General features: G+C 41.1%; 2 protein-coding genes across 14 annotated transcripts in view; both read left to right on the plus strand.

Annotated features, from left to right (window-relative positions):
• The window catches only part of LOC137183241 (pleckstrin homology domain-containing family A member 5-like), an 86,399-nt gene extending 70,487 nt beyond the window's left edge, over nt 1-15,912 (plus strand). For 5 of the 8 annotated variants that reach the window (XM_067590140.1, XM_067590142.1, XM_067590145.1 and 2 more), the window contains 14 exons: nt 181-300; nt 4,975-5,037; nt 5,125-5,205; nt 5,672-5,821; nt 5,982-6,083; nt 6,895-7,053; nt 9,042-9,156; nt 10,091-10,206; nt 11,521-11,736; nt 11,873-12,034; nt 12,543-12,676; nt 13,156-13,298; nt 14,201-14,300; nt 14,653-15,912. In XM_067590140.1, coding sequence (XP_067446241.1) covers nt 181-300; nt 4,975-5,037; nt 5,125-5,205; nt 5,672-5,821; nt 5,982-6,083; nt 6,895-7,053; nt 9,042-9,156; nt 10,091-10,206; nt 11,521-11,736; nt 11,873-12,034; nt 12,543-12,676; nt 13,156-13,298; nt 14,201-14,292 — 1,653 coding nt within the window. In that variant the 3' untranslated portion in view covers nt 14,293-14,300; nt 14,653-15,912. Of the gene's footprint in view, nt 1-180; nt 301-4,974; nt 5,038-5,124; nt 5,206-5,671; nt 5,822-5,981; nt 6,084-6,894; nt 7,054-8,240; nt 8,397-9,041; nt 9,157-10,090; nt 10,207-11,520; nt 11,737-11,872; nt 12,035-12,542; nt 12,677-13,155; nt 13,299-14,200; nt 14,301-14,652 lie in introns of all 8 variants that reach the window. The other 3 variants (XM_067590148.1, XM_067590141.1, XM_067590144.1) reach the window with 3 other exon arrangements.
• Nucleotides 15,913-18,551: 2,639 nt separating this feature from the next.
• Nucleotides 18,552-27,686, plus strand: part of LOC137183242 (zinc finger protein aebp2-like) — a 55,451-nt gene continuing 46,316 nt past the window's right edge. For 2 of the 6 annotated variants that reach the window (XM_067590152.1, XM_067590153.1), the window contains exons 1-5: nt 18,558-19,315; nt 19,942-20,152; nt 21,037-21,144; nt 22,347-22,533; nt 24,812-24,936. In XM_067590152.1, coding sequence (XP_067446253.1) covers nt 18,771-19,315; nt 19,942-20,152; nt 21,037-21,144; nt 22,347-22,533; nt 24,812-24,936 — 1,176 coding nt within the window. In that variant the 5' untranslated portion in view covers nt 18,558-18,770. Of the gene's footprint in view, nt 19,316-19,941; nt 20,153-21,036; nt 21,145-22,346; nt 22,534-24,811; nt 24,937-27,686 lie in introns of all 6 variants that reach the window. The other 4 variants (XM_067590149.1, XM_067590150.1, XM_067590151.1 and 1 more) reach the window with 4 other exon arrangements.

A 27,686-nucleotide genomic window follows, 5' to 3' on the forward strand; every position in this document is an offset into this window, starting at 1 on the left:
GTCCTGAGCTGCATGAAAACTCAATACCTGGATATAGCAACTGTTCACCTATTGGGAGCCTGATACATCTAAATCTCCTGTCCTGGTGTGTTCTCTCCTTTCCTTTCCCACTCCCCTTGTGGTGTGTCCCTGTTTCATTGTGGCTGTATATCCCTCCCTCCTTCCCTCCCTACCCTGCAGCCTGAGGAACTGACTCTGCTGCTGATAAAGCTGCGGCGGCAGCAGGCAGAGCTAAACAGTATCCGGGAGCACACTGTAGCACAGCTTATGCAACTAAACATGGATGACGACAACCCAAAGGTCAGGCCCCCAGAGATTCCTCTGCAGGCGTGTGTGTTAGAGTGTGGTGTGTATGCCATTTTTACCCGCTTCCATTATCCATCTCGATCCAGAGGGGGGGTTTTTTTGGTCTTCACACATGGCTGATTTGAGGAGAAAATGCTGTAGGCACTTTCTCCGTGAAGAACTATGCTTTTGCTTGAAGTTGTCTATTTATCACATTTCGGGATCAGCTAGTTTGCTTTCAGCTTTTCCCAAAACATAATGAAATGTCCAGAGATAAAAACATTTGGGCCATTTCAGAAGGGCAAGCAGTTGATAAGTCATTTTACTTCCTTAAAGAGTCAAGACAGATGTTAGCTGGAAAAGCCATTAGCGAGCTTAAAGAGTCACTGGTCAAAGAGGTTTAGACCACTGGCATACGTAAATGTTAAATCAGGATTTTTACATTTTAAGTCTCCTTAAAGACGTCAGACCACAGATTTGACTGATGTAGGTCAACTAGGTTTGAGATGGTTGGTTTGAAGGATTTGGGTTTGTCATCCCTTTAGCACTTTTTTACCTACTACTCCACAATGATATTAAAGTCCCCCTTGTACCAGCTGCATTGAACTACACTGACGGACAGACTCAGTTGGTGGGGTAGTACATTATAAGGATACTCATGTTAGTGATGCATTTCAAGTAAATTAGCTCAGCTCACTGCTGTCTATGTATCTTGAGTGCACTTATTCAAGACTCCATGTGGCTATTTAGTCATTATGGTGTTCTCGTCTTTCATGTCCAATACTGCATTCATGTTACTTTATACTGTGTAGTACATCTGGTACCTGACCTATTTTCCTCACCTTGACTGGTCCTGCCTTCCTTTCCGTCTGGTTATCTTTGGGTATACAGTACAAGACATGTTTGAATGTGTGTGTGTGTGTGTGTGTGTGTGTGTGTGTGTTTGAGAGTCAGAGAGAGGATGCTTCTTCTTCTTTGTCTTACTCTCCTGTTGCCTTTTCTTTCCTCTCCTTTTCTGCTGCTGACGCTAGAACGACATTCTCTCCCATCACCTCCAAAGGAACCTCATGTATTTGGACAATCAGGTGGGGTAATGCATGGTTGCATGGCCCTGTTTCCTGCTGTCATGAACTTAACTCATTAAATGTTACGATTATTATAACACTAATCAGTACAGTACACTGACAGATACTTGGATTTCCTGTTTGATGTTTAACTACGTTATCATGTTTATGTAATATTTATTTTCCTGGGGAAACTGGATAGCATGGACCAATGTCACATACCACAGCATTTATAGCCTAGGCTAGTTTGCCACACCCATCCATAGATAGGCCTATTCATTCACTGGTTTGAAAATACACCCTGAACTGTTACTAAACTATACTAACTAGATAACTGGATCTCACTCTAATCTGTATAGTTATAATACACTAAGCTTTAACGGGAGATTTTCCCTTCTAACAAATAATTGACTTAGAGCGTTTCACTAGAATGTCTCTCTGATCCTGTTTGTAAGCATCTCTTATTGTTCATGTATCCATCCCTGTCCTCTCTGGATGCATGTGTTTATGATTGAGTCTACTTCATGGGAGAGCGCAAGCGAGGTGCAACAACATTGTCGGTGTTGTCTTTGAAGTGAAAAGCGCTGCTATGAACTGACACTTGCTATATTGCTCCTCTCCACACTGGACTAGATGAAGGAAAATGACCCTTTAATCGTCATGACTCACACTTTGATTGAGAACTCTGCCCCAAGGCCTCAACTTTACCAGCAAGTAAGGCCAGCCAAAGGCTTTGCTCCGCCTCATCCTCACCAGTCGCTGTTGTTTTTTTTGGTCTGTTTTGCAATGCTCTTCCTTCGGTGTCCAATTCCTCATGGCATCTTGAGACTGGTCTCCCTGTATCGTTTGTATCGCCAGAACCAACTCATCCATTGCTTTTGACTGTTCTCCTCTTATTGTGAGAAGTCATGCTAATGTGGGCATGACTTGTAAAAGAGAAGTATGATGTGTATGCTTCACTGTTCAGTTCAATCCCTTCCTCACTCTCTCAGGTTTGTGTATGGAGGCTGGAAACAGTTTACAAGCTCCTACGTGTTTTAGAAAACCCTCTAACTAGCTATGGGACTGTCCTAAATCAAAAGCTAAAGCTGTGGCTGCACCCACGTCATTAAGGCAACAAACCCTGTAGTTTTTACTCATCTTGTTTTGTCTAGTGCCTTAACAAGTGAAGGTTAGTGTGTGATTTTTCATAACCCTGTGCAGAATGTGTTCCCTCTCAAGCCACCTGGACTCTAATTGGTGAGACTTAATTCTGTGTTGCCAGACTTGTCACTTCTCAGACCAGTTCATTATTGTAGTACCATGTCTTTTCGTGGAATAAATGAGTGCCCCATTTAAAGTCGACAGGGGATTGTTTTCACGGTGTAATTTAAGTACAATAAACTAAATTGATTTTCCCTTTTAGTTTTTGGGATGCAAGAACATTTCACTATCCTAAAAATGAGATCCATGCCAACCCTCTTTACGGTTCATTTGGAGTCGACCAGTGCTGCTGTATTTATTTAAGTCCTTTGCCAGTTAGTCAAATATTAACACTATTCAGATGTTAGGATTCAGCGCTTTAAAGGAACAGTACAACATATTTGGAAATGCACTTATTGTCCTTCTTGCCAAGAGTTAGATACCACTTTCTTTCTGTACGCTCATATCAGTTTTTGACCTGATAACACAGATGAGGTATAATGTGTTAATTAGCGAGCTTTAGAGGTGCTTGTTAGTGGATTTGATTAACCTTTGGACAGAACCAGGCCAGCTGTTCCCCCCGTTTCTAGTCTTCATGCTAAGCTTAGCTAACTGTATCCTGTAGCTTCATATTGCAGAAAGCAAATACGCATATTTCCCAAAAGTATTCCTTTAAGATTGGACACACTTGAGGATCTTCTTTGGAAAATACTCTATACATAATATGGCCAGAGGGCATATCTATGATGAAGATGTTTCTTTTTACCTGTCCGTGTCACTTCCCCCTCACTCCCTGTTGTCATTCTGCTGATGGAAAGGATAAAGAGGGCCCGCCTTGTGTGTGACGATGACATCACTTTGCCACTTTTGTGATCGCCTCTCGAGGCGTAAAAGTGCAGCCGAAGAGTGCCCCCACCCACCCTCACCCCTTCACCTTTTCATTGGCATATCAGCCCGGCAACAGTTGCATTCCCACCTGTTCAACTGCCAAAAAGTCTGTCTTTCTCCCCCTCCTCTCCTCCCCCCGCCCCCCGTCACTCCTAGTCCACACCACACAACACCACAGTGAAGCTCCCTGAGCTGTGGGAGCGTTTTGCATGTTCTGTGTGGAATGTTCTCAGGTCCCACCTGCTTTAACTGTACTGTGTGGTTCAACTGAGGAAAAAAGGGTGTTGAGAAAAGTATGTGTGAAATAGTGCAAGTGTGAGTGAGGAGACTATTATTAGTGTTGGTGGAGTCTGACAGTATTTGGACAGTGACTAATTGTTTGTGTTTTGACTCTGTCATCCAGCACGTTGAATTTGAAATGAAGATGCTTTACAGGAGTTTAACAGGCTCGGTATTAGGCAGTGTAGCTCTTTTCAGATATAGTCCCCCACTAAGGGCCCAACCCCACTGATGATATAAAATGGGCTACAATTACTTAATTTTTCACCCAATATAAATGTGGATTCATCTTATAGCATTGTTTCATTTCAAGTTCAATTTGAGTACAAAGACAAAACAACAAAGAATTGTGTCACTGTCCAAATATGTATGGGCTGCACTTGTATTTTTTAAATCAAGGAAAATGGATGAATAATGAAGAATTATGTGATGAATTAATTGTCTGGAAACATGGGATCCAATGCAGTTCAAATAATGGCATGCGATTGAGTAGTGTGGCCTTTTATTTCTTTAAAATACGTCGATGAGTGGTTTTAATACAAGGGGAAAGAAGGATTATATTTTCTTTTTTCTCAGCTAACAACTGATGCTACAAATGCAGGTGTAAAATAGTACAAACTAGTTTAGACTGTGGGCTTTCCTAGTCTGGAGGTAACTGCAGTGCAGGCTGACAGTAGCAATATGCTGAAGAAATCATCAGGGCTGCCGTTGTCAGTATTTGAGCCTGGATTCAAGTAATTAAACACCTGTTTATAATTGTTCTGAGCATAATGAGGTACTGTATGTTAAAGCATGTGGTTAGTTTGTTATTCTGGGATTGTCTTTAAGTGAAATTGCATTTTGACTAAATAAAACATACTCAGTTGACCACAGCTACCAGACAGGCAGATTCCTTGGACCATTTAGCTGCAGAACATGTGCTGGAGAACAACACAGTTGGTGAACACAGCCAATGTGCTGACTCTAGAGTTTAGTAAGCAAGATTGTTTAACATGCCTTCCCCTTGCATTTCCGATAAAACCACCGTGTTGTGCCGATGGAGACAAATGATTGTGGGTGATGAAACACGAAGAAGAGACTGTGTTTAGACTGGCTGCACTCCAGCTGTTGGCTTGCTAACTTAGATTGTCTGATTTAGTGAATACGAGTTACTACCCAAGGACAAATTCTGCGACTCAGTGAGAGAGCCTTGTCATGACACTGCATTAGATCTCCAGATTCTAATGTGTATGTGCATGTTTGGTGTCGCTGTCTGATGTTCTTTCTTTCTTCACAGCTGAGCCCAGAAGACTACAGAGAACACGCCTACCCATGCATGCCAGAAGAGGTGGACATTGATGTAAGTTCTTTGTCGCACTCTCGCATGACATGATGCTACATTCAACTACATATAAAGGGTCAAAACTGATTATTGTTCTCTTCTCAGACCAAACTTAGCAGGTTGTGTGAGCAGGATAAATTGGTGAGGACACAGGAGGACAAACTTCAGCAGCTGTACAGAGAGAAGGTGACTGAACACGCATCGCACATCATTACATATTTTTCACAAAACACTGTTAAAATGTCCACAAAGATGCGGGGCCACATAGAAAATAAACTGAAAAGAACACACAGTTGACATTTGTGTAATATATGGTCAGTCCAGCTTTTAGACAGTCATCCAAAACATTTCTATTATAAATATAGTTTGAGCTCAGTTTATTTGCGCACAACTAAGAAAGACCATAACCAAGCCGCTGTCAACATCAAATTTGCATAGCCATGTCATCTTTCATTTTTTAGATTAGTTTTTGGACATTTTTACCTTTTATTTGACAGGTGATCATTAGTATGCAGCTACCTGTCAAGAATGAGGAATAGGTGCATAAAAATTGCAAAACTAACACGTTACCTTACTCATTAAACCAAAAAAAGTACTCTAACGCATTACTTTGTAATGCTTTACCCCTAATACTGGTTGTCTGTTCCTTTAGCACACCCTGGAGACAGCCCTGCTGTCAGCCAGCCAGGAGATAGAGATGGGCTCCGATAACCCAGCTGCCATGCAGAGTGTCATCCAGCAGAGAGACTTGCTGCAGAGTGGCCTCCTCAGCACCTGCAGAGAGCTGTCCAGAGTCACAGCTGTGAGTCGTGTCACAGTACATGCACACACACGCACACTCATACGCATACACACATATTAAATAGACACTCTAATTTTTTTCCTCCAGGAATGCTTGAGTTTTTTGTTAAGAGTTTTTCCTTGCTTATTTTCATTCACAAAGTGTATCTCTCCCAAACTAGGAGTTGGAGAGGTCATGGAGGGAGTATGACAAGTTGGAAGGAGATGTGACTCTGGCTAAGAACAACCTGCTGGAGCAACTAGAAGCGCTGGGAAGCCCTCAGGTAGGATAATTCTTGAGACTGAAGCCGCATTGCTTTAATCTTGCGCCGCTTCTGCTGTCGAACTCTGGCACGGTTGGAGTACATCTACTGTAGAGCTTCAAAGAAAGCCGAGAATACGACAAATTCCCTTGAACACTTCGTCATCCTTTTTGTAGACACTTTTTTGACTTTGGTGAAAAAGTAAAGACAATTTCTTTGCTCCAGTACTCTTAGCTGAGTGTGGAGGGAGGTAACCGAGAGATCAAAGCAACATAGTGAGTGATTGATGACTGTAGCGATGAAGAACAGGTCTTAATTAAAGTCTGTCTTTTATCTTGTCCTTCATCATGGGAGAGGTGTAGAGACAGAGAGAAACAATCCTAACAGCTTTCCCGGTTTAGCCTGAGTCAGAGTCAATGCTAATTCAGAGTAGAGAAGTCAGGGGGCCAGCAGGGAGCCTGGACATCCTTTTTTAAGTGCCCCTCACACACAGACAAACCTATCATCAGTAAGGAGATAATTATGTGTCTCTTTCTCTTGCTCTTTTGCTCTCTCTCCATTCCTTCTCCCTTCAGTCTAACTATAACCCTCTTCTCATCTTCCTGCTCTGCTGGACCTGTTCTGCGGCTAATATTTCTCAAATAACAGCTTGCACAGATCAGTATCTTTACTGGCTGCACACTTTAGTAGATGCATCGTCTCACTATCGCACATCTGTAATTTTCATCTCTTTCATCTCTGTCTTTTGCGTGATAATCTTACATCAACATGTTCATCATCAGGTAATGTTATGCGACTTGTGAACTTGTCAGTATTTTCCGTGTTCACATAGACTGAGCCTCCCAGCCAGCAGCACGTCCGCATCCAGAAAGAGCTTTGGAGGATCCAAGATGTGATGGAGGCCCTCAATAAACACAAAGCCCAGAGAAATGCTGTCGACGGTATGAGCTTCTATGGGCCCAAGACCAACTTCAGCAAGCACAAAACCGAGGTGAAGCACCACAAAGAGGAAACACTAGAGAAACAAACAGTCCACTTGGTTACACACCTCTGCAGTGTTGTATCATTAAGCCGTTTAATTAAATAGTCAATCAACAGGAAAGTAACAGACAATATTGATAAGTGATGGAGCAACACTGCTAAAATGTTTGCTGGTTCAAGCTTCTTAAATGAAAGAATTTGTTGTTTTTCTCTGTTTGGTATCATTGTTGTTTGAATATCTTTGGGTTTTGGATAACACAAGCAATTTGAAGACATCACCGTCTGACATTTTAGGGCGTTTTCACACCTATAGTTCGTTTGCTTTGGTCCGAATCAGTGGAAGAGTTGCTACTTTGTTGCATTTTTCCAAAATTTCAAGCGAACCAAACTATATCAACAAAAGCCAGTGGGAGCTGTCACTCCATTCATTGGTCAGAAATCTTATGGGGTTGGCGGGCAGAGAAAGGAGAGTTTTTTCTCCCAGGATAACTATCCAAAATGGACCATCGGCAGAATTGGAATTTCTTCATAATTGCGGTCATCGTTTGGGCCATATACCAAGCCAACATATGTGAGCTGAATGGCACATTTGAATGGCACGTTCAAGGCAACGTCTAGAAAACAAGGTGCTTCGTGTTACGTAAAGAAGGCTTGCTGCCTTCAGTTGGCTGAAGAGGAGAAGGGAGCATAATGCAGAGGTGGCTACGGGAGCTGGTTTAATCCGAAAAGTTGTTTTGGTCCGAGTGCAATTGCTGTGTTCACCCCTGCCCAAATGAACCGCACCAAGGGGGTAAAGGCTCCAGGGTTTGATTCAACTGAACTAAACAAGGCAGGTGTGAAAACGCTCTTATAGAATGAACAATTAACCCATCAATTGGATGAAGTTATTGACCATGAAATTAATTATAGTTGCCGCCCTACAGTTCTCTTCACCCAGACTTCCTGTAATCTGGATGGCGATGAGCTTTAGTTGTACTGCTGTGTGTTAAAGACGCCAGCCCTGCATATGGGCAGAATGAATGGTGTTATCTTAGCGGATGTGTCAACAACATGTGAAGCCCTCTCTGGCTAATCAGCTGGTTTGCCCATCTTGTGGGCCAGAACTACTCTGGACCAGATGGCGGTTGCCCTGAGCGTGTGTGGTGGCGCCATGTGTCACTTTGCTTCCTGTCCTGTCATGCCCTGTGTAATCCCCAGGAGGAGGACTTGGTACCCCCACGGCCACCCTTACCCCAGTCCTACGAGCCCAACCCCCCCACCGTGCCCCCTTTGCCCTCTAATGTTGGTGCGCGCCCTTCATCAATCCACAGGCCGGAGGACAGGAAGGCCAATCACAGGAATGGCACACGCAGCGTAAGCTCGTTGACCCGTTGACCTTGTGGTCAACCCTGCTTTCAGCTGTGTCATAACACGTCACTGCCTGCTGTGAAGATTTTTTTCACTTTCATTTTGATGGACATTTCATCTTTTTGGTTGGATCATGTTCCTTTATTTATTTGATGCCGTACTTCCATCATCTTCTTTTTTTTTTGGATGAAGCCTCACCAATGTATTTTGTTTTCTCATTTTAAGTGAAATGCCTCGTTTTCCTTTTCTGTGTGTTTTTCTGTGTGTTAAAAGCTTTTTTAGAAGTTGACTGAGATTTTGTTGTGTCTTGTCCTTCATTGCAAATTAGACCATGTCAGAGTTTGAATGTGTCTGCCTGCTGTCTACTCTTTCATTTGGCTGTAAAACTGTGTTGAACTGAAAGAACATGGAGAGTTTTTCTCCAAACTGTATACATAAATGTGCTAAGATTGCTCAGTTTGTAAAAGCAGCATTTTGTAGAAAAGGGGTGTTATCTTGCCACTGCCTTTGAAGTTATTCTGTTATATAAAAGAAGAAAGAAAATATCACTTTTTCAAATGCTTGATATCTCAGTTTGGAACCAAACTCTCCATAACGATAAATCAGGGTTGCTCTGAATGTGTGTTTAACTTGTTTCATTCTCATTTATAGGGCCCGGACTATAGGCTGTATAAGAGTGAACCGGAGCTCACCACAGTGGCTGAAGTGGATGAGAGCAACGGAGAGGACAGATCTGAACACCCATCTGATCATCCTGGAAACAAAGGTACAGAATAACACTGCAAGGCCAAGTATTAAAATACCAGAGAACTGTGCTCACATTGTTCCAGTAAATAATCAATTTTGTTCCATTTCGCTGACACTAACAAAAAATCCATAAACAGCCTAATGAAATTATATTATTGACCATTAAACTTGTTTCTAGCATTGATAGTTACCATGGTTACCATGGCATTTTACACAGGCAATACTTGACACACAGTTAAATACAAGGTCAGGCTTTTCTCCGAAGGCATAAGCTGGGTCAACAACCAGTATTTTGCGTACAGTGGTTGCTATGGACACAGTAGCATACCTGCATTTGACTTGATTTACACTGCTCAGTTATTTACTAGGTTGACAGTACGTCAACTGAGATAACCTATTTCTTATATTTACTGAACTTTATTTAAACATCACAATGCATTATCTCTGATAGATGGTTTAGAATTTCCAAAAGAGCTAATTGGCCTAAATTTGGTGAAAGAGCTTACACAGCATAATTCAGGTGCTCTGAAGTTGAACGATTACAATGTAGCTCCACACTTGCTCCGCACCGTCACACAATCAATACTTGCAACCCGTGATGCTGCCTGCAAATGCTGCTGGAAATACCTATGGGTAGAATGTACTTGATGCCAGATTTAATGTCTCATATTTTATCTAACAGGCTCCAGAAAATATGACCAATCTGGGAATACTGTCTACACTACACTCTGTCTTCTCAGGGTCCATTTTGTTATACCTTTAAAACAGTAGCTGTACAATTTACTATTCTCATACTCACAAGTACGAGCTTAAAATAACGTTTATATGCTCATATATTTTGTTCAACCTTAGTTGCACAAAGGTATCTTTAGTGAATTTGTTGTAGTGTAAAATCATATGCGCTGTTAGTGAACTAGGGGGTTTACTGACCTCTCGTCTCTTTTACCTGCCAGGGATGTCCTACCCAGTGGGCATCGTCCCACCCAGGACCAAATCTCCAGTGCCTGAGTCTTCCTCCATAGCTTCATATGTTACCTTAAGAAAGAGCAAGAAGCCCGACCCCAGGACGGTGAGTCCCTGGACTTTAGTCCTCACTGCTCTGATCTGTAATTTGTTCTCAAAATGTTTTGACCATTTGGATCACCGGATTCTCTCAGATATTAGTTGTTGTACTAACTTTAGAATGTACATTTTCTCAGTACATGTTTCATTATGTGGCAAACCAGACATTTTGTATCCAAGCAGTATAAAAACAAATAAGAATTATTATCAAATTGCTCTGCTTTTCTTTTTATGTCATCACTGTGAGCCTCTTGTGGGCAGCAGTGAAATTCCAAACCACTCAACTTTCTTGAATTGTTTACTTCCCTCTTAATTAGTTGTTTTGGTTATCAGACTGCAGGTTTAAACCTAACATATGACAGAAGAGACCACTCATCACGTGGCCAGGGTGTGACTCATACTCTCAAAAACCAGGCTGTCATAAAATAAATGCCAAGCTTAGTTTATACAGTTTCCAACCTCAAACACTATCAACTTAAATACACTAACCATGTTATTAGTCCACCACACTGCAGGGTGTGTCCTGTTTTTAGTGTGTCTGTATGTGTTTATGTTTGAAAAAAAGATGGACATATAGTATAAATGAACCTAGATGAACTTTATGAAATGTTAGCTGGCTACATAGCTCTACATGAAGGCTTTGGTCTACTTTAACTACATAGCCTGTGGTAGTAAGAGAGTGTGTCACAGGCCTGTAGAGTTAGCTTAGGCCATTGGATACCAGCCTCTTGAACAATCTGAACAGTGGAGGCAGCGTCCTGGGGCGCTGGACTGAATCCAGATCTGCCAGCCCCTCCAGCATGGCACAAACCTGAGAGTGAACAACTTCTCAGTTCACTTCACATCATCAGCCTCTCCTGCTCAGGCATGAACAGGCCCCCAGTCTCACTGAGTGCACCCATGTGTGCCAGCAGGAGCGTGTGAGTGCACAGCAGCCCGTCAGGTTGTTTCCATATGTGTTTGCACTTGTGCTCATTTTGTTTCTAAGCGAGTGAACATTAAAGAGTCATTTAGCAATCATTATTGTGGTTATTATGTCAATCATGGCTGTTAACTGTATTTAAACAAGCAAAACGTTTTTCCAGTATGTGTAGGGAAAATGGTGTTATTTTTCTTGGTCAAGTTTAGACTGTTTCCACAACCACACCATGATGCCACTTAACTGCGGTTTTGCATAGTCAATGTTTACCACTTTGTGATTTCTGTCTTAGAGTTAAATATCTGACAGGGAAGCTTCGTTATTATTAAATTCTATTTATTGTGTGTCTGTGTCCCTCTGTGGTCTGCATGCATGTCTGTGGGTGTCCTCTCTGGCTACCAGGAGCGTCCACGAAGTGCGGTGGAGCAGCAGCTGTGTGCCGCGGAGACCGGCCGGCCCAGGATGAGTGTAGAGGAGCAGCTGGAGAGGATTCGTCGCCACCAGCAGGGTGCACTCAGGGAGAAGAAAAAAGGCCTCAGCATCCGGGGTAGCAGCCAGGAGAACACACCCTCTCGCAGCCACTCATTTACTAAAGATAACCATTTCCGCAGCATGCAGGTATCGGGACGACTGACACGGGACATTATTCAGACACTAAGGCAGCACTTAAATTCAGAAAAGACTGAAATCAAGTTCTTTCATGTGATCCCCCTTTTTCTGCATTTTTGTCTTTCTTGTTCTGGGTTTTTTCTAGTCCCAAATGAGGCGCAGGGATGAGGTGATGAGCAGTGACATTCTGGAGCTGGAGGCCTCACTCAGGCAGCAGGAGGTGGTGAGGGAGCAGGAGACGCCCGCTGAGGAGATTGCCCGTCTGAAAGAAGCCTCGCAAGCTGACCACTTTAATGTGGACCGAGAAGTAAGTCACAGCAGTCGGCTGTCTTACTCATCAGACCCGACAGGGCTAATATTATCACAGGCAAAACACTTCTGAAATGTTGACAAACAACACATCAAGTATCGTGGATTTGAGTTTTAAAAGCCACAGCAAAAAAAATCTCATATTTAACGGATTACATGAACTAATTACATGAATTACATAAATCTTTTATACAACAGAATGTCTCACATTAAGTGTTTCTCGCTCCGGGGTTAAGCCTATGGTGTTGCTGCATACAGTTCCTACTCCCCCAACTCTAAGAAAAGCCTCCCTGTAGATGATGATGATGATTTAAATGTCTGTTATTTGTTTTTAAATTCTGTTTTTTTATCTGCATATTTGTATAGGTAACACTTTTAACATCTGTCCTTTCTTACATGTGTTTTTGTTTTTTAATTTGTGAAGCACATTGTATTTGATTCATTTGTATTAAACATGCAACATAAAGATACTGAATATAAAGTACATTTTTTCTTTGTTTCTGCAGCTTTCTGTGCCCGACAAAGTGCTGATTCCTGAGCGTTACATGGAGTCAGACCCAGAGGAGGCACTGAGCCCTGAGCAGGAGGCTGATAAGCAGAGGAAAGTTGACCGCATCAAAGCCCTCATAGCCAAAAACAGGTAAACACACCACGATGACCTGTCAGTACCAGTAACTATTTATTAGTGTGAACAAGCCCTGCTCGGGCCCTTGATATTAGATAAGAATCCTGTGGTGAAAGGGCTGTCCGCGCAGGTGAGCAGTGATATTTTACAGCAGATGTCATACATGAAATTCTTTTAGAAGTGAGGGGTAAGTTTGAGGTCACAGCACGACATCGCCATAGGTGGTTCAAAAGGTGCCACACCGCCTACCTGCTCTTTCCATGCAGATCAGTGCCTTAGATGTGAAGAAAAGTCCATGTTCTAATCTCCAGCCACTGTGACATTTTACTCTAAATGCCAGCCCCCTTGAACTGATTTAAAAGAGATAGCTTGTCTGTCCTGGGGTAATTGTGTTTATTCTGAAACTATGCTTATAATTTGTTTGTATACATTTATAAAAGTTGTATAGTAAATGATACAGAGACCATTTTGTGTGTGTGTGTGTGTGCTCCTAGCATGCAGAATGTGCTGCCTAGTATGGCTTTAAGCCCAGAGGAGGAGACTGAAGAGGAGGGTACCATACAGGAGAAAGAGAAGATGATTAATATCTCCTACGAGCTGGCAGCAGAGGCCTCCAAACGCAGCAAGCTGGTAGCAGGTACATCTCTAGAGAGAGAGAAGAGGGAGGAGGTGGTGGGGATTGAATCTAAAGAACGCATTTTATAAAACAAAAACTACTGGGATCCTGTTTTGAAAGACTTGAGTAACCTTATGTTGTGGTTCATCAAACTGCAGTTGCTTCCATTGTGCATGTGTTAAGTCATTTATCACAGTCCTTCTCACTCCTCATTAAAAGATAAGTTCACATTTTTTCAAGTCTGTGTTAAAACAATACTCACATGCCGATATGTATATTAAAATAGGTTTCGCTTGCTTTAATCATTCCTCTTATTCATACTGGTCATTAACATTCATCCAACGGAAGTGATGGGGGACAAAATCCATAGTCCTCATTCTGTGTAAAAATATTTTCTAAAGTTAAAATGAGGCTTTAGCAGTATGAGATCAAGTGAGTGTCTTCCAAAGTTAGTATTTTCTAGTACAAAATGTATTTTTTTCCCCCCCAAGAAAGGTGTTTCCTGAGCTGCAGGAGAGGGGTTGTCACTTAAAGAGGAAAATTCTTCCTAAAATAACTGTAAGATATTCTCTTGACTGGTCTACCTCAGACTGCTGAAGCGTCATATTTACTTAATATAAATATTGGAATGCATTTTTGCACAGAGCGAGGACGACTGAATTTGTCCCCCGTCACTTACATTTGAAGTGCAATAGTAAAGGATCTTTTTATGGCCAATATGAGCAAGAGGAACAGTTACAGCAAGCAAAAACTGTATATACTGTTTGGGGACAAACTTGAAAAGTTGTGAATCGATATCCTTTAATTCAATTTATTTATTTGTGTTGTTTGACCATTTAGTCAGTAGTTACTGATGTAATTTGTTTTTGTCATTTCGTGCATGTGCCTGTATGTGTTCAACATGTCACTCTGTTTTGTTGCAGTGAAAAGCCTGTCATCCTCTTCCCCACCCCTTCCACAGTCTCCTAACACACCCCCCCAGCTCACTGATGGTTCTCACTTCATGTGTGTGTAGTAGCACCAGTAAGGGCCTTCATCAACCTGTTTTGTCCATACTCACAATGCTAAAGTGTTCTCAGTGTTTGAATTTTTGTCTCTGGGGGAGGGGAAAGCACATCGGAATGAAGGGATTGATGAAAAGTTTTGTAAAAGTATGGGAGGGAAAACAGTTATGGCTATGGGTAACAGTTATTATTTTTCACATATCACAGTATTTGTTGTTGTGTAATGATAATCCTAATGATAATGACTATAATATTGACTGGGATAATGGGATTTAGGGAATCCTAGGTATCCATCTTCTAGTGTTATGGTTAAAGTATAATTTGACCTTTTCCCTCATTAGAAAATCTCACCTTTCTTTTTCTTTCTGCAGCACAAGCTCTGGCCTCAGTAAAAACTTACACATGAAGGAAACAGCAGTGGAGGTATAAAGATGCCCCTGAAGACTTCCCCAAAGACATCAGCACAAGGCCAAGTTCTACAGAGAGTGAAACTGCCTACTCCATACTCTGGGGTCTTAACCTCTGACTTCTGTATGCTCACTGTGAAGTCTTAAGCTCCTATGCCACCAATAGCATTTCTTCTGTGACATTTCTCTGTGACTGGCCCCTCGTTGGGTCACCACACTCTCCTCAACTGAGCGAGAGGATACAGCTTTGATACTGTTGTCATTGCAGTTCCGTTTTCATTTCTCACAAGGTTTTTACGTTTGTTTTTATTATTTATATGGTTTTATTAGGTTCTTATTTGAATATGGGCCAACATCGGTGTGTGTGTATACATACATACAAATATATATATATATATATATATATATATATATATATATATATATATATATATATATATATATATATATATATATATATATATGAGGCTAATTAACTGAGCTCTGTTTTGAGTCTAAATGCAAAATGTTTTGGGCCATGCCACATTTTCCACTCATGTTTCACCACCTGTTCAAATGGTTTTAAGAACATGTTTTCACATCATCTTAGTTTATTTAAGACTTTTCTAATTCAGTTCAATTGTTTGTCAGACATCAGTCATCAACTAACCATTCATATTTATCCATTTATTGTAAAGAACATTTGTCAATGGGAATGATGGGTATATAAGAGATATAGATTCCTCCATTATAATGAAAGGAGGAGCCACTTAATTGCTGCAGACTAAGATTATTTGTAATTTCTCCTGTTTCTGGGTTGTAATTAAAACTTCTGCAGTCCCTGTCGCATTGTTGCCGACACTTATGTGAATGTCCTGGCTTAAGTCACTCTATACTGTCTTTTTTTTTTTATTGCTGAGAGATATATTTAAACTGAAAGAAGGAAAATCTGAGTTTGGTTCTATTTTATGACATGTTGGTTTGAAGTCCTGGAACTAAAAGGAAAAAAAAAAGATTAGCACATGTAAAAAGCAATAATAAACAAAGAGTTTGTGGATTCAGGATGATTTTTTTGTGTGTGTGTACAAAGTGTAATTATCAGAGGTTTACTGTGTATATAATGTACTTGGTACAGCAGGATGGGAGGATGTATTCCACATGTGGTTACATTCTAGATTTGATTTGCAAATGTTCATATCCCATCTGTTTTATATCATGTTAAATAAATGTTGCTGTTCTTAACAAGTGGTTGCGTTGGTGTTCTTTACCGGCCCCGTAGTCAGCTGTAGTGAACAAGCTGAGGGTGAGGCCATATACACCTACTCACTCATGTTCATCAGCTCCAGTTCAGCTTTGTCCTACAATTTGAGAACTGTTGATAAATGTTAAGCAAATTTTAACTTTGGATTGAATGATTTTTGACACAATGTAGAAAAGCTTTCCCTAGATCTCTACATTTAAACCATTTTGAACATGTTTAAGTAATGGATTCATAATGGAAAAATCTGTTTCTTCAGAAATAAACCAATGTAAATGGGTCTTTTGATGGCTACAGATACAAGTTTATCTGGGATAATTTCACTTGGTCAAACTGGTTTAAGGTCCTCAGCAAAAATGACACCCAGTTCATATATAGAGCTATGGTTCCCTCTTGTGGTCATTGTGCTGCAGTGTTGGCCATATCGACATTGTACATTGACACATTTATGGTTGTTGAGAACTCATAATTTAAAGAAAGCTCAAATTCACAGAGCCCAAGTTTGAAAGTTTCCCAGAAGTAGGCATCAGCACTTTGCAATTTAGTTTCTCTATTCTTACCTTTTTCATCTCAGACACTGTCAATGTCAAAACAAACCCTTGCCTCTAGCTTTGTATGTGATGATTGGGCTGTTTTAGTACCTATATATTTCATAAGAATAAAGACATAAATGTTTTTCAAAGTTATCTTAGAGCTGTGAAATATGTTAAGATAGATTAAAATCAATGAATTCCAGGTCATGTTTCTTGTAGAAAATTGACAAAACATTTTCTTTGTCAAGTAATCGAAATGTATTCATATACACAACAAAGGCAGAGGGAGGAAATTATCCATATTTCCAAACAGTTGTTCTGTCAATTGAGTTCATGGCTGGATTTGTTGTTAACCATGAATATAAATAATAACAATGATACTGAAAGACTCCCTAGCAGATCAAAGGATGAAATTGAACAAACTTAAACTAAACAAAAGTTATTATCAAGGGTTTCTGAAAGAAGGAAATCAGGCCTTAAAGGTGCAGTGTGTAGAATTTAGTGCCATCTAGTGGAACAGACTTGGCATAAATGGAATATAATAAGTATGTTTTCATTAGTGTATAATCACCTGAAAATAAGAATTTTTGTGTTTTGGTTAGCTTAGAATGAGCCCTTTATATCAGGATGTAGGTCCTCTTCCACAGAGTTTGCCATGTTGCACCACCATGTTTCTACAGTAGCCCTGAAGGGACAAACCTAACACTGGCTCCAGAGAGAACCTTATGTGTTTTTTGTGAGTTTCGCAGCCACCATAGGTTCTCCTACACACTTGAAACCAAGTAGGTCTATCTCCGGACAGTATCCACACGACATACCCACTTTACTACATGACACACCCACTTGGTTAGGTTTAGACATGAGCAGTGAGATGGTTAGGGTTAGGGGCAAGTGGGGTGTGTCTTGTAGTATGCTGTTACCAAGTGGGTAGTTCCAGGTCTGAACAGTAAAGCCAATGCGGAATTGACTTAAATCTGCATTCTCTCAAATGGCCATAGGGCACAACTCCACAGGCTCCAAAAAGAAGTCTGATTCTATGGAAGTCTAAGAGAAAATGACTCTACTTCTCAATTGATTTATTACCTCAGTTAACAATTTCCTAATGAGTTTATGGTCTCAGTCACTAGTTTCAAGTCTTCTTCAACATATCATGATGTTTATTTTGTGAATTATGCTTTAAGGCGTGGCTACATTGTGATTGATAAGTTGCTACCATGGCAACAACGTTGGTTAGGTAACATAACCATGGCTTAACCCCTGGTTCATAGAGTACAGGTGTAGCCTTAGCTGTCTCCATTTCAATTGTAACGTTAACACCCTCTAGACCCTCAAAGGAGTCGGCTGTTCAGTTTTTCCGGTAAAAACATTTTGTTGTAATGGTTTTAAGCCCATTTTTCGGTAGCAAAAATTAGCATTAACATTAGCATTAGCACAGTCTACCATGGACTGTAAATGCACCATGCTAACCAAGCTAGCAGCTAGTGTTAGGGTCAGCTCTACCCTCTCGTCCAAATATGGTCACTTCTCATCACTTCTGGCTCTAAAAATCCAAGATGGCGACGGTCAAAGTGGCAAACTTGAGGCTTCAAACATGAGTCCACAAACCAATGGGTGTTGTCACAGTGGCTACGTCCATGAATTTTTTTTACAGTCTATGGCTGTTACAATTACGATATCGGGGGTGTGTGTCATGTAGTAAAGTAAAGTAAAATGTATTTGTCTAGTGCTTTTCATAGACATTAGTCACAAAGTGCTTTATAAAGGCAACAACATACAAAAAAGAAAGAAATAATAGCAGATGAAGTGACCACCCAAGTCATGTGATTAAGAAGTGCAAAACTAAAAAACACAATACACAATAAAAACATAAAAACATAAAATGCACACAGGTTAGTGTCATGTAGTAAAGTGGGCGTGTCATATAGTGAAGTGGGCGTGTCGTGTAGTAAAGTGGGTGTGTGGTGTAGGTCTGCAAGGCTGCAGGTGGACGTTTCTCCTTGAAGGGGAAGCGTGAAGGCGAGGGGTTGCAATCTGCAATCTCACCGCTGGATGCCACTAAATCCTACACACTGGTCCTTTAATTTAACCAGCATCTGCTCTGGTAAACACAGACTCCCCCCATTCAATGAAGCTGTGTGAAACACATGGAAAGTTTAAATGCCAACGTCAGAGTTTCTCCGCCTTGTGCCTACTCTGTCCAATCACAGAGCCGACAGTGTGCTTGCCCAGCCCTCCCTCTGCAGTGAAGCGTTTGACGGTGCCACGGGTGAATTTTAATACCGAAAGTATCCCACGGTATCCCTGCCGTGGAAATGGCTGCTACTGTTACAGAAGAAACACTCACACTGAGCGTTGTGAACGATGCTCCGGTCGAGGAGACTACCGAGGGCGACTGCCAGGAGAAAGAGAAAGGCCTCACCGAACCGGAAACAGAGGAACCAGGCAGCAGCGTAAACCCGAAAACGGTGGAGACGGAGGCGGAGGCCGGCGAAGAGAAGCCCGCCGCAGCGGCAGACAAGGCCGCGAGCGAGGCGCTGACAGACGATGCTGCAACGGTCAACCAGGAGCCGACAGCTGCACCCGAAGAAGCAGAGCAAAAGCAAGAGGTAAAAGAAAGCTCGGGGGACGGTAGGGTTAACAACGAACCTGCCAACGACAACACAATGAAAGAAACTAAAGAGGAACCGGCTGAGGAAAGTCGCTGTTCGGGGATAGACTGCGAGAAGAGCAAAACAGGTTGTGAAGACGGTGAGAAACCCAGCAGCGGTGCCGGGGAACTGGAAGATAAGAGGCGGCCGAGTGTGGAGATATCATCCTCAGACGGTGAACCGTTGAGCCGTATGGACTCCGAGGACAGGTAGGTCGAGGAGATGACAGGTGAGAGTGACAGTAGAGTAGCCACGTCTGTCCTCCCATCCCATCATTACACCAGTAACGTTAGCGTAAAGAATAAGAAATAGTTGGAGATCAGTTGCAACTTGTTTAATAGGTCAAACCTCCTCACCCTCATTCATTTAAAGTTGTCATAGTTTCATAATAAGCTAGTTACATTAAACATAGTGGGGAATGTACATGTATTAAAAGGTAATCCTACTGGTTTTTATTAATAACATAGTGGCTGCAACATTGAGCTGGTAATGGGAAAGTTGAATGAGTGATGAGTAAACTATTAAGAGCCCTTGGGTGATGTTGACAGCACAACAAATGGTAGATATAGTGCCATGATATAATTGATTTGGCATGAGTGATGAAAGTGGCATGCATGGAAAACCAGTTGCAGCCATGAGGCTTTTACGCATAGTGACTATTTAATGTGGCTGGTAATATCTGCACCTGTTCTTCATGGCTGTGCAAAGCCTGATCTAAGCTATGAAGATTTAGTGCTTATTGCCCATGTTTTTTAAACTGTGGAGCTGCATTCTTCTCTATCCACCCAACCCTCTCCCCTCTCTCTCTCTCTCTCTGTCTCTCTCTCTCTCTCAGTATCAGCAGTACCCTAATGGAGATGGAGAGCACAGTGTCCAGTGGCCGCTCCACCCCTGCTATGATGAATGGACAGAGCAGCGCCAGCTCCTCAGGGACTAAGACAGTAGCTTACCCCTGCTGCTGGGATCTCTGTCCACAGTACTTCAACTCCAGCCCTGATCTGGCTGAGCATATTAGGGGCATTCATGTGGATGGACAGAGAGGAGGGGTCAGTAGACTTGAACTTTTGGTCGAACTCCTTGTTGATCTCCTTTTATTGTGTCTGACAGGTTACCTAGCTGTTCATAGTGTGGTCTGTGGATGATCTAGAGTAACTGGGACACTGGTTTCTGGACAGAGATGTTGCTTTTTTTGACATGTAATTTTTAATACTCAAAATTACATAAATCATTATTTTATTGAATTGGAGGCAGAAATCTTAGAGACGGTTATCTACAAACTTGGAAAATATAAAAGTATCTGCATCACTGGTTACCTCGGGGGGGGGAAGTGATAAAGTTTGTTTTTCCTCATTTTGACCTTTTAGTTTTATTGATTGCTAGATACTGTGTGTCACCAAGTTGGCAGCATCATTAAGTTACTATACACTCTGAACATACCTTGAATTCTGGTCAACAGGAGCATGTAACCATGTTGGACCACGCTTTGTATGCTGACGCAAACAAGCTTGTTTTAGAGGCCAAGCACATTATCCATGCCGATTTTATAGTGCCTTTTTTTTTCTAAGTTGTAGTTGTTTAGGTGCTGCCTGAATTATTACAAAATTAATCAGCATTTATGGTCACATATTGACATTTTCTCTTTCTTAACAATAATGAAAGAGCTACTAGAAAGCACACTAACCTCTTCCACCTGAAGGCAGCTTCCAGGAAAGTCCACAGAGTGTGGAAGTTAGGACCAGACAACTTCACATTGATCGTCTTTTTGTCTAATAAACCTTCCCAAGCTGCAACTAAACTGCTCTTGTCACAGTTGTTTTGCATCTATGTCCCTTCTTTTTTTTACCGTCCCCCCTTCTCTGGTATTGTCTTTTTATCTGTTACTCCAATATAAACTCTCTCTCCAATCTTCCTCTCTGTCTGACTCCCTCAGGTGTTTGTGTGTCTATGGAAGGGTTGTAAGGTGTATAACACTCCGTCCACCAGTCAGAGTTGGCTCCAGAGACACATGTTGACCCACAGCGGAGATAAGCCCTTCAAGGTAAAAGCACTAATGTACACTCATAGCTTGACCAATTTTATTTCCTCTGTATTTACTCCCTTCGGGCTCCATTATCAAACAGCATGATATCTCATTTCATTGCTTACGTAGATGATACTGTATGTATGACGTATTTGTCCTGTAAACCATCTGAATCAGCTAAGTTATCTTCCCTGCATAATTGCCGAGCTGCGGTTAAGGATTGGATGGCAGTAAATTTTCTTCAGCTTAACTTCTCCAAAACGGAAATCCTTATTATAGGCCCTGAGCACACTTATGGCCAAGTTCTGCCTGCTCTTGGCTCTGGAGCTCAGCATGTGGTACCCACTGTTACAAACCTTGGAGTTATTTTAGATCAGAAACTCTTGAGTCTCATGTTAAAAGGCTAACTCCGTCATGTGTCTCCTATTTGAGAAATATCTCTAGAATTAGATCTTTTTATTTCTTTGAATGATCTTCAAAGAGTGATCCTTGCTTTTTTTTTCACTTCTCGTCTGGATTATTGTAATGCAGTGTTCGCTTGGCCAAAACATGATTGCACGGCTTCAGGGTGTCCAGAACGCAGCCGCCAGACTTTTAACCAAATCACGAAAGCATGATCATATATCTCTCGTATTTAGCTTCCCTTAACTGGCTGCCTGTCCTTTTTAGAATTGATTTTAAGATTTAACTCTTGACTTTTAAGGCCCTGAATGGGATGACACCGAGATACCTGGATCCTGTAGCTTGAGATCTTCTGATAAGGCTCTGTTAGCTATTCCCCGGTCATTTTCATTACTTTTATGTGTTACTTTTATCTATTATTTTCATCTTTACTTTCAACTGTTTTATGTGTTATTTTATTTGTGGACTGTGATTTTGTATTTGATTGTTTTCCTGCTTTCTTTTATTTGTCCTTGTTTGTGAAGCACTTTGTAACAGTTGCCTTGAATTTTGATCATCAGTGAACTTTGATAATATCTGATAATATTCTGTTTATGTGTAATATTTATATTTCCGACCTTGTACTGAACTGCTCTCCTCATCCAAGTACCCTTCAATTCCCTGTCAAGCTTATTACCTGAAATAAAAATGTGTTTGAACCTTTTTTTTTTTTTAAAAAGGTTTTCATCTTATTCCATCAAGTGGAAATGTAATCACAACAACAGTTTTGGAAGACCTTTCCCCACATTTCATTTTTTTCCCCCTCTGCTCTGCTGCAGTGTGTAGTCGGTGGCTGCAATGCCAGCTTTGCTTCCCAAGGAGGGCTGGCTCGCCATGTACCCAGTCACTTCAGCCAGCAGAGCTCTTCCAAAATGTCCAGCCAGGCCAAACTCAAGGAGGAGTCACCCTCCAAGGCTGGTCTCAACAAGAGGAAGAAACTCAAGAACAAACGCAGGTGCTCCCTACGTACGTACCTAACAGACACACAAACAAACTGTGTTTCAAAATGTTTCTCGTTGTGATTTCCCCACTCGTGTGTTTGTTGGTATGGATTACAAGCTGAACACATGTTTGATGTAGTGCCACAGTTGTTGTGCTAAAACAGATGTTTTCAGCTTGTAACCTCCCACATCTTTGTTGGAGAAGCTTGAGCTAGACCACACACACACACACACACACACACACACACACACACACACACACACACACATATAAATAGAGACATACTCTGCCAGCTAGACAGACAGATTTTCCCCATAGTACTGTTCTGCATTTCAGAGACCAAATTTGAGATTATTCTTATAGTTCCTGTTAGTTGGTGTGCCTGTGTTCAGTTAGATATGATGGTTAGCTCCCTGGTGGCAGGCTTTACTTGCACACCTCTGCTTGTTTCAGTTCTCTCTGTCTTTAATAGATAATAGAAAGAAATGCCAGAGAAGTTTTTACTGATGTTAGAATATGTGTGTGTGAAGTGCAAAAGTGTAATCTTAATCTAAATGTTTTACATTACAGACAGATAAGATGTTTAAGTTTGCTGCTGTTGTTGTAAACTCATAACCCTCATTACTATGAATTTTACAATTTTAGTTGATTTATATGGTTATTAGAAGACCACACCAATGGTTTTGCATTTGCATTTCAGTTGATTAGCTACAAATTGTGTATAATGGCACATACAGCTAAAATCACACACTGCCCATGCCTACTAGACACAAAGGCTGCTGTTTAATTTTAAAAGCTTTCCATCGGCAAATCAGCAGGAGGCTTTTATTGTGAAGCAGCTACAGGAAACGCTTCATGTTTGCATGCGAGTAAAAATGCGTAGTTTGAAACAACCAGCTATTTTGGGCTATTCTATCAGAGGACCTGTGGTCAGTGTATCTACAACCACCGGTAAGTGGCTGTACTGTAGGCTTGAGGTGACGTTACCACTTCACACTCCGCTCATGTTTAATAATCACAGTTGTCTTGAATTCGACTGATATGTTACGTTTGTAGCAAAAGATTACAGTAGGTTATAATCTTTACTCGCACATCCTGCTCATTAATTAGTGTTCCAGTTCACACATATCTATTTTTAGGGGCAAATGCGAGTGAAATACTCGTACTGGTGAGCCCTGCGCTGTCACCAAGTGCTTCCTCATGAGGGAATGTTGGATCACTGTAAATTGAAGAGTCCAGTCTAGACCTGCTCTATGTGAGAATTACCCTGAGATAACTTCTGTTGTGATTTGGCACTATATAAAAAAAAAACTGACTTGACTTGACTAGTATAACACACCTGAATTTCCATCCAAACTGTCTGTGGTTGAAGTGCATTGTGGGTAATGTAGGCACCAAATTGAGGGGTCTAAAGATAGTGGATCTTGTATGATATACAGCCTGTAAAGTCCCCTGAGGCAAATTTGTGATATTGGGCCATATGAATAAAAACCGACTTAACTTGATCTGGTTTTGACAACGAAGAAGAATGCACAGAATAAAAAAAGACCATATCTCTGGTTCTACTTTTCAGATTTTGATAGTTAAAAAAAAACAACAACTGCATAGTGAGTCCGACAATGTTAGAGGAGTGCAATGTTAAATCAGTTCTCTCTTTTAAAATAAAACTTACTTGTAAATTACATCCTAGTAAACTTTTTTGGTTTTTCAAGTCTTGTGTGCGTAGTTGGTGGTTGCAGTGAAATCCAATATAGTAAACGATGATCATATCTCTGCTAGTTTGGTTGTTTAGTCCACATAGACCAAAGGTTAGAACATTTGCATGAGCCTCCTCTTTTGTTTCCATCTTATACTCCCTCTACTCATTTAACAATTGTGTTTTCTCTTTGATCAACTAGAGGGTGCTTTGTATAGACCTCAGCTGAAAATGCTCAGTAGATGTATTTGCTAATAATTTGAAATGTCGAGAGGTCTGAGCTCTCTTACCACTGAATATGTGCAGTGAGGCACTTATTCAGAGCAACTAAACCATAAAGAATCTCATTACTATAGCTTACAGTGGACCATTTTACCTCCTTTTTTTTACTGACTTTGGCGTTTTTGTTGCTGCAAAGCAACATTTAAAAACCACAAAAGAATAGCATTTTTCAGTCATGAAATGATTCTGACGTAGTTCTGGTTAGTTACAGAGAGACTTGGAAAAGCCATGGAATTTTTATATATCAGGGCCACAGTGGGAACCCTGGTGTTATGTTTGTTTGACTCCGCTCTCATCCGAGTCTGTCCCTCTTCCCCCTTCCAGCGAGGCCCCATGACTTCTTCGATGCCCAGACCATGGATGCTATCCGCCATAGGGCCATCTGCCTGAACCTCGCCACCCACATCGAAAGTGTGGGCAACGGACACAGTGTGGTCTTTCACAGCACGGTGAGTCTGTGTGCAGCTTCACTGTCTTGTAGTGTTTGCCTCTGGATACCTATTTCCATTTTATTGGGTCTAAAGTGTCGCAAGGGGGAGAAAAAGGGTGAAAGATAGCATTCATGTTTTTGGAGAAATTATTAGATGCGTTCTTCTGTGTCATGGTTGAGTCTAAAAATGACTCATTTATGTTGTTTACCGTTCCTTAATTACCATGTAGCTGTGCATGTTTAAAGTGAAAATATACTGAACTGAAACTGATGATTACTAAAGATATCACAAGATGAAGAACTGGATGCAAACAAAAAACAAGGCTTGTTTCAGACTCAGTATTACAGTTAAATTGAACCATAAACACAAATTTGATATGTGAAAAATGTCATTTAATTAACTTTTGAGCTGTTTAAGGCTTGTTCAAGTTAGACAAGTCTAAGCAAGAGTTGACTTTTAGTTATATTTTAATTCTACATTTCAAAACTCCACATCACAGAGGCTCAAAATATCTTGACATTTTTAGAATTCTGTGTAAGAATAACTCACAGTATTGCATAAACCAGTTTCTGCATCTACATTGAAAAGGTCTGTTGATTATAGTCATAATGTAGTAACAGTGCTTTTGCTCCTGAAACACTTAACAGAGCATCAAAAGATCGCTGTTGAGACACTGATGAAAACATGTAAAGGTTGTAGTTGCTACTTATTCTCTTTTTATTTCTAAATCATACTCTGTGTTTTAGAAAAAAGCTATAAAATATGTATTGTTGTCACATTTAAGCCCTTTTTGATTTTCTTCAGTGTCTTTATTTTTTTGTTATTTTCTTTTTAGACAACAGGGGGCATAAAAGAATCACTATTGGAACATCAGCCTCTGATCGCTGCAGATTTTTTTTTTTTTCTCGGTGCACTTGAAGTGAACCTTGTGAATTGCCCCAAGGCTCGGTGTTGTTTTTCTGTGAATCGGGCTTCATAGGAAAGACAATTCGATTGTTTTTGTGTATGGTGCTGGGTCCGTTCTGAGCCTAGTGTGTGTGATACATTATTAATGAGCTCTAAAGTGCCTTGGCACCTTACTATTGAGGGCACATATCAGCACTCACTGGAGAAAAAAAAACTATTAAAGAGACATTCTCCATCTTTATGAGAGATCCTCCATCTCTCAATGACAACGGTTTCAAAAGCCTAGTTGAGGAATGAATTTTATATTAAGGGAGGTTAACTGTAATGACATTTTGGATGTGAAGGGTGTGAATGGCAGATTTTTATTTTTTTTTTGAATGACTGCTGTTCCTGTACAGTTCCACTAGGAAGCACTCTGCCTCCTTTTTTAAGACCCTGAAATTGCACGATGGTGCCATTTTTCCTTAAAAGCTGGAAAAAAGTAAAGATCATTTGTTTTTTTTAGTTAATTTATATGTAAATTATATATTGCCATTGTGCCGTGCTACTGTAGCATGCCACCACCGTTTACCCTAGCAGAAACAATTAATATGGTCATGAGTAGTACGATCTACATTTGCTCTCTTAAGAGAAAAGTGACAGTGTCTCCTGAAGCACCTCACATGCGACTGAAACCGCTCGGATGCACACTGTACCCGTGCAGGTACACACATACACACACACACAGAAAGGACGGTAGTTTGTGGGGCTGGGTGATATAGATAAAATAATTGCCATGATATTAATAAGGATATTTAGTAACACGCATATCTGATGTTCATACATATCACAGAAACAACTGTCTTGCATTACACGAGACCAAACTCCTCACACGTGTTAAACAGAAACATCAGTAGCGAATTTAAATCAGAGCCAGCTCGAAAACATTAACAGAAACGGAAATCTGCAGAGCCAGAACATGAAGAGATCATATTGTCACCATATGATTCCACTGAAAGTTTAAAAAAAAAAAAAAAAAAAAACCTTATCTCAAAGACAGACAATAGAGATGAAAGGATCCAGTCAGTAAGTGTAGAATCGGAGGGTTGTGTGTGTGTGTGTGTGTGTGCGCATGTGTGTAGGGAGGCGTATCATAAGTCAGATGCGAGTGTGCGATAGACCTGCGGGTTATATATTTCATGCATGCGTGTACATTGAATTCATGCAAACAGATGGTCACGAAGCCATTTCATGCGTCTCGTTGCCATTAAATACATTTCAGTCACAGTTTTACAGTTACGCTTACAATAGTGCGAGGGTTTCTGAGCTGTGCACGGTGTTAGGTGGACGTCAGACAAACTCCCTGCTGTTGCTCCTGTTCATGTTAAAGTGTAAATAAGAGTGTTGACATCGGCGCTACTCCCACTACAGTATTGCTCTGCTCTTAGATCATTCCCTTTCAACTTGTTTCTGCTCTGCTGTGCTCCTACAAAACCTCAACTGCTGACCACCAGCCAAGAATTTTAAAAGAAAAGCTCAGGGAAAAAAAAAAAAAAAAAAAAGTGAAGATAAAGCTTGGGAAGAGGTTAAGAGAGGTAACTGCATATTTGGACACAGACTGAGAAGGAGGAAGAGCCGGCCAGGGGTGGGAGAGTAACAAATGGAGAGAAACAGAGACATTAAGAGGGAGGACAAGAAAAAGGGGGTTAAGTGAAGGTCAGGGTCATGGAATCGGAAGGAGATCTGACCGGTTGGGCATACATCCCCTTGGAGGATTGTGGTGGAGAAGGACTAGCGCGCTGCGTCAGACCCCAGGCCCCAACGGACCCTCCCAAGCCCGGGGAGATGGAGCAGAGCTGTGGGGGTTCTGTGGAGATTGGCCA

Source organism: Thunnus thynnus, chromosome 5 (genome assembly GCF_963924715.1).
Source record: "Thunnus thynnus chromosome 5, fThuThy2.1, whole genome shotgun sequence".
NCBI lineage: Eukaryota > Metazoa > Chordata > Actinopteri > Scombriformes > Scombridae > Thunnus > Thunnus thynnus.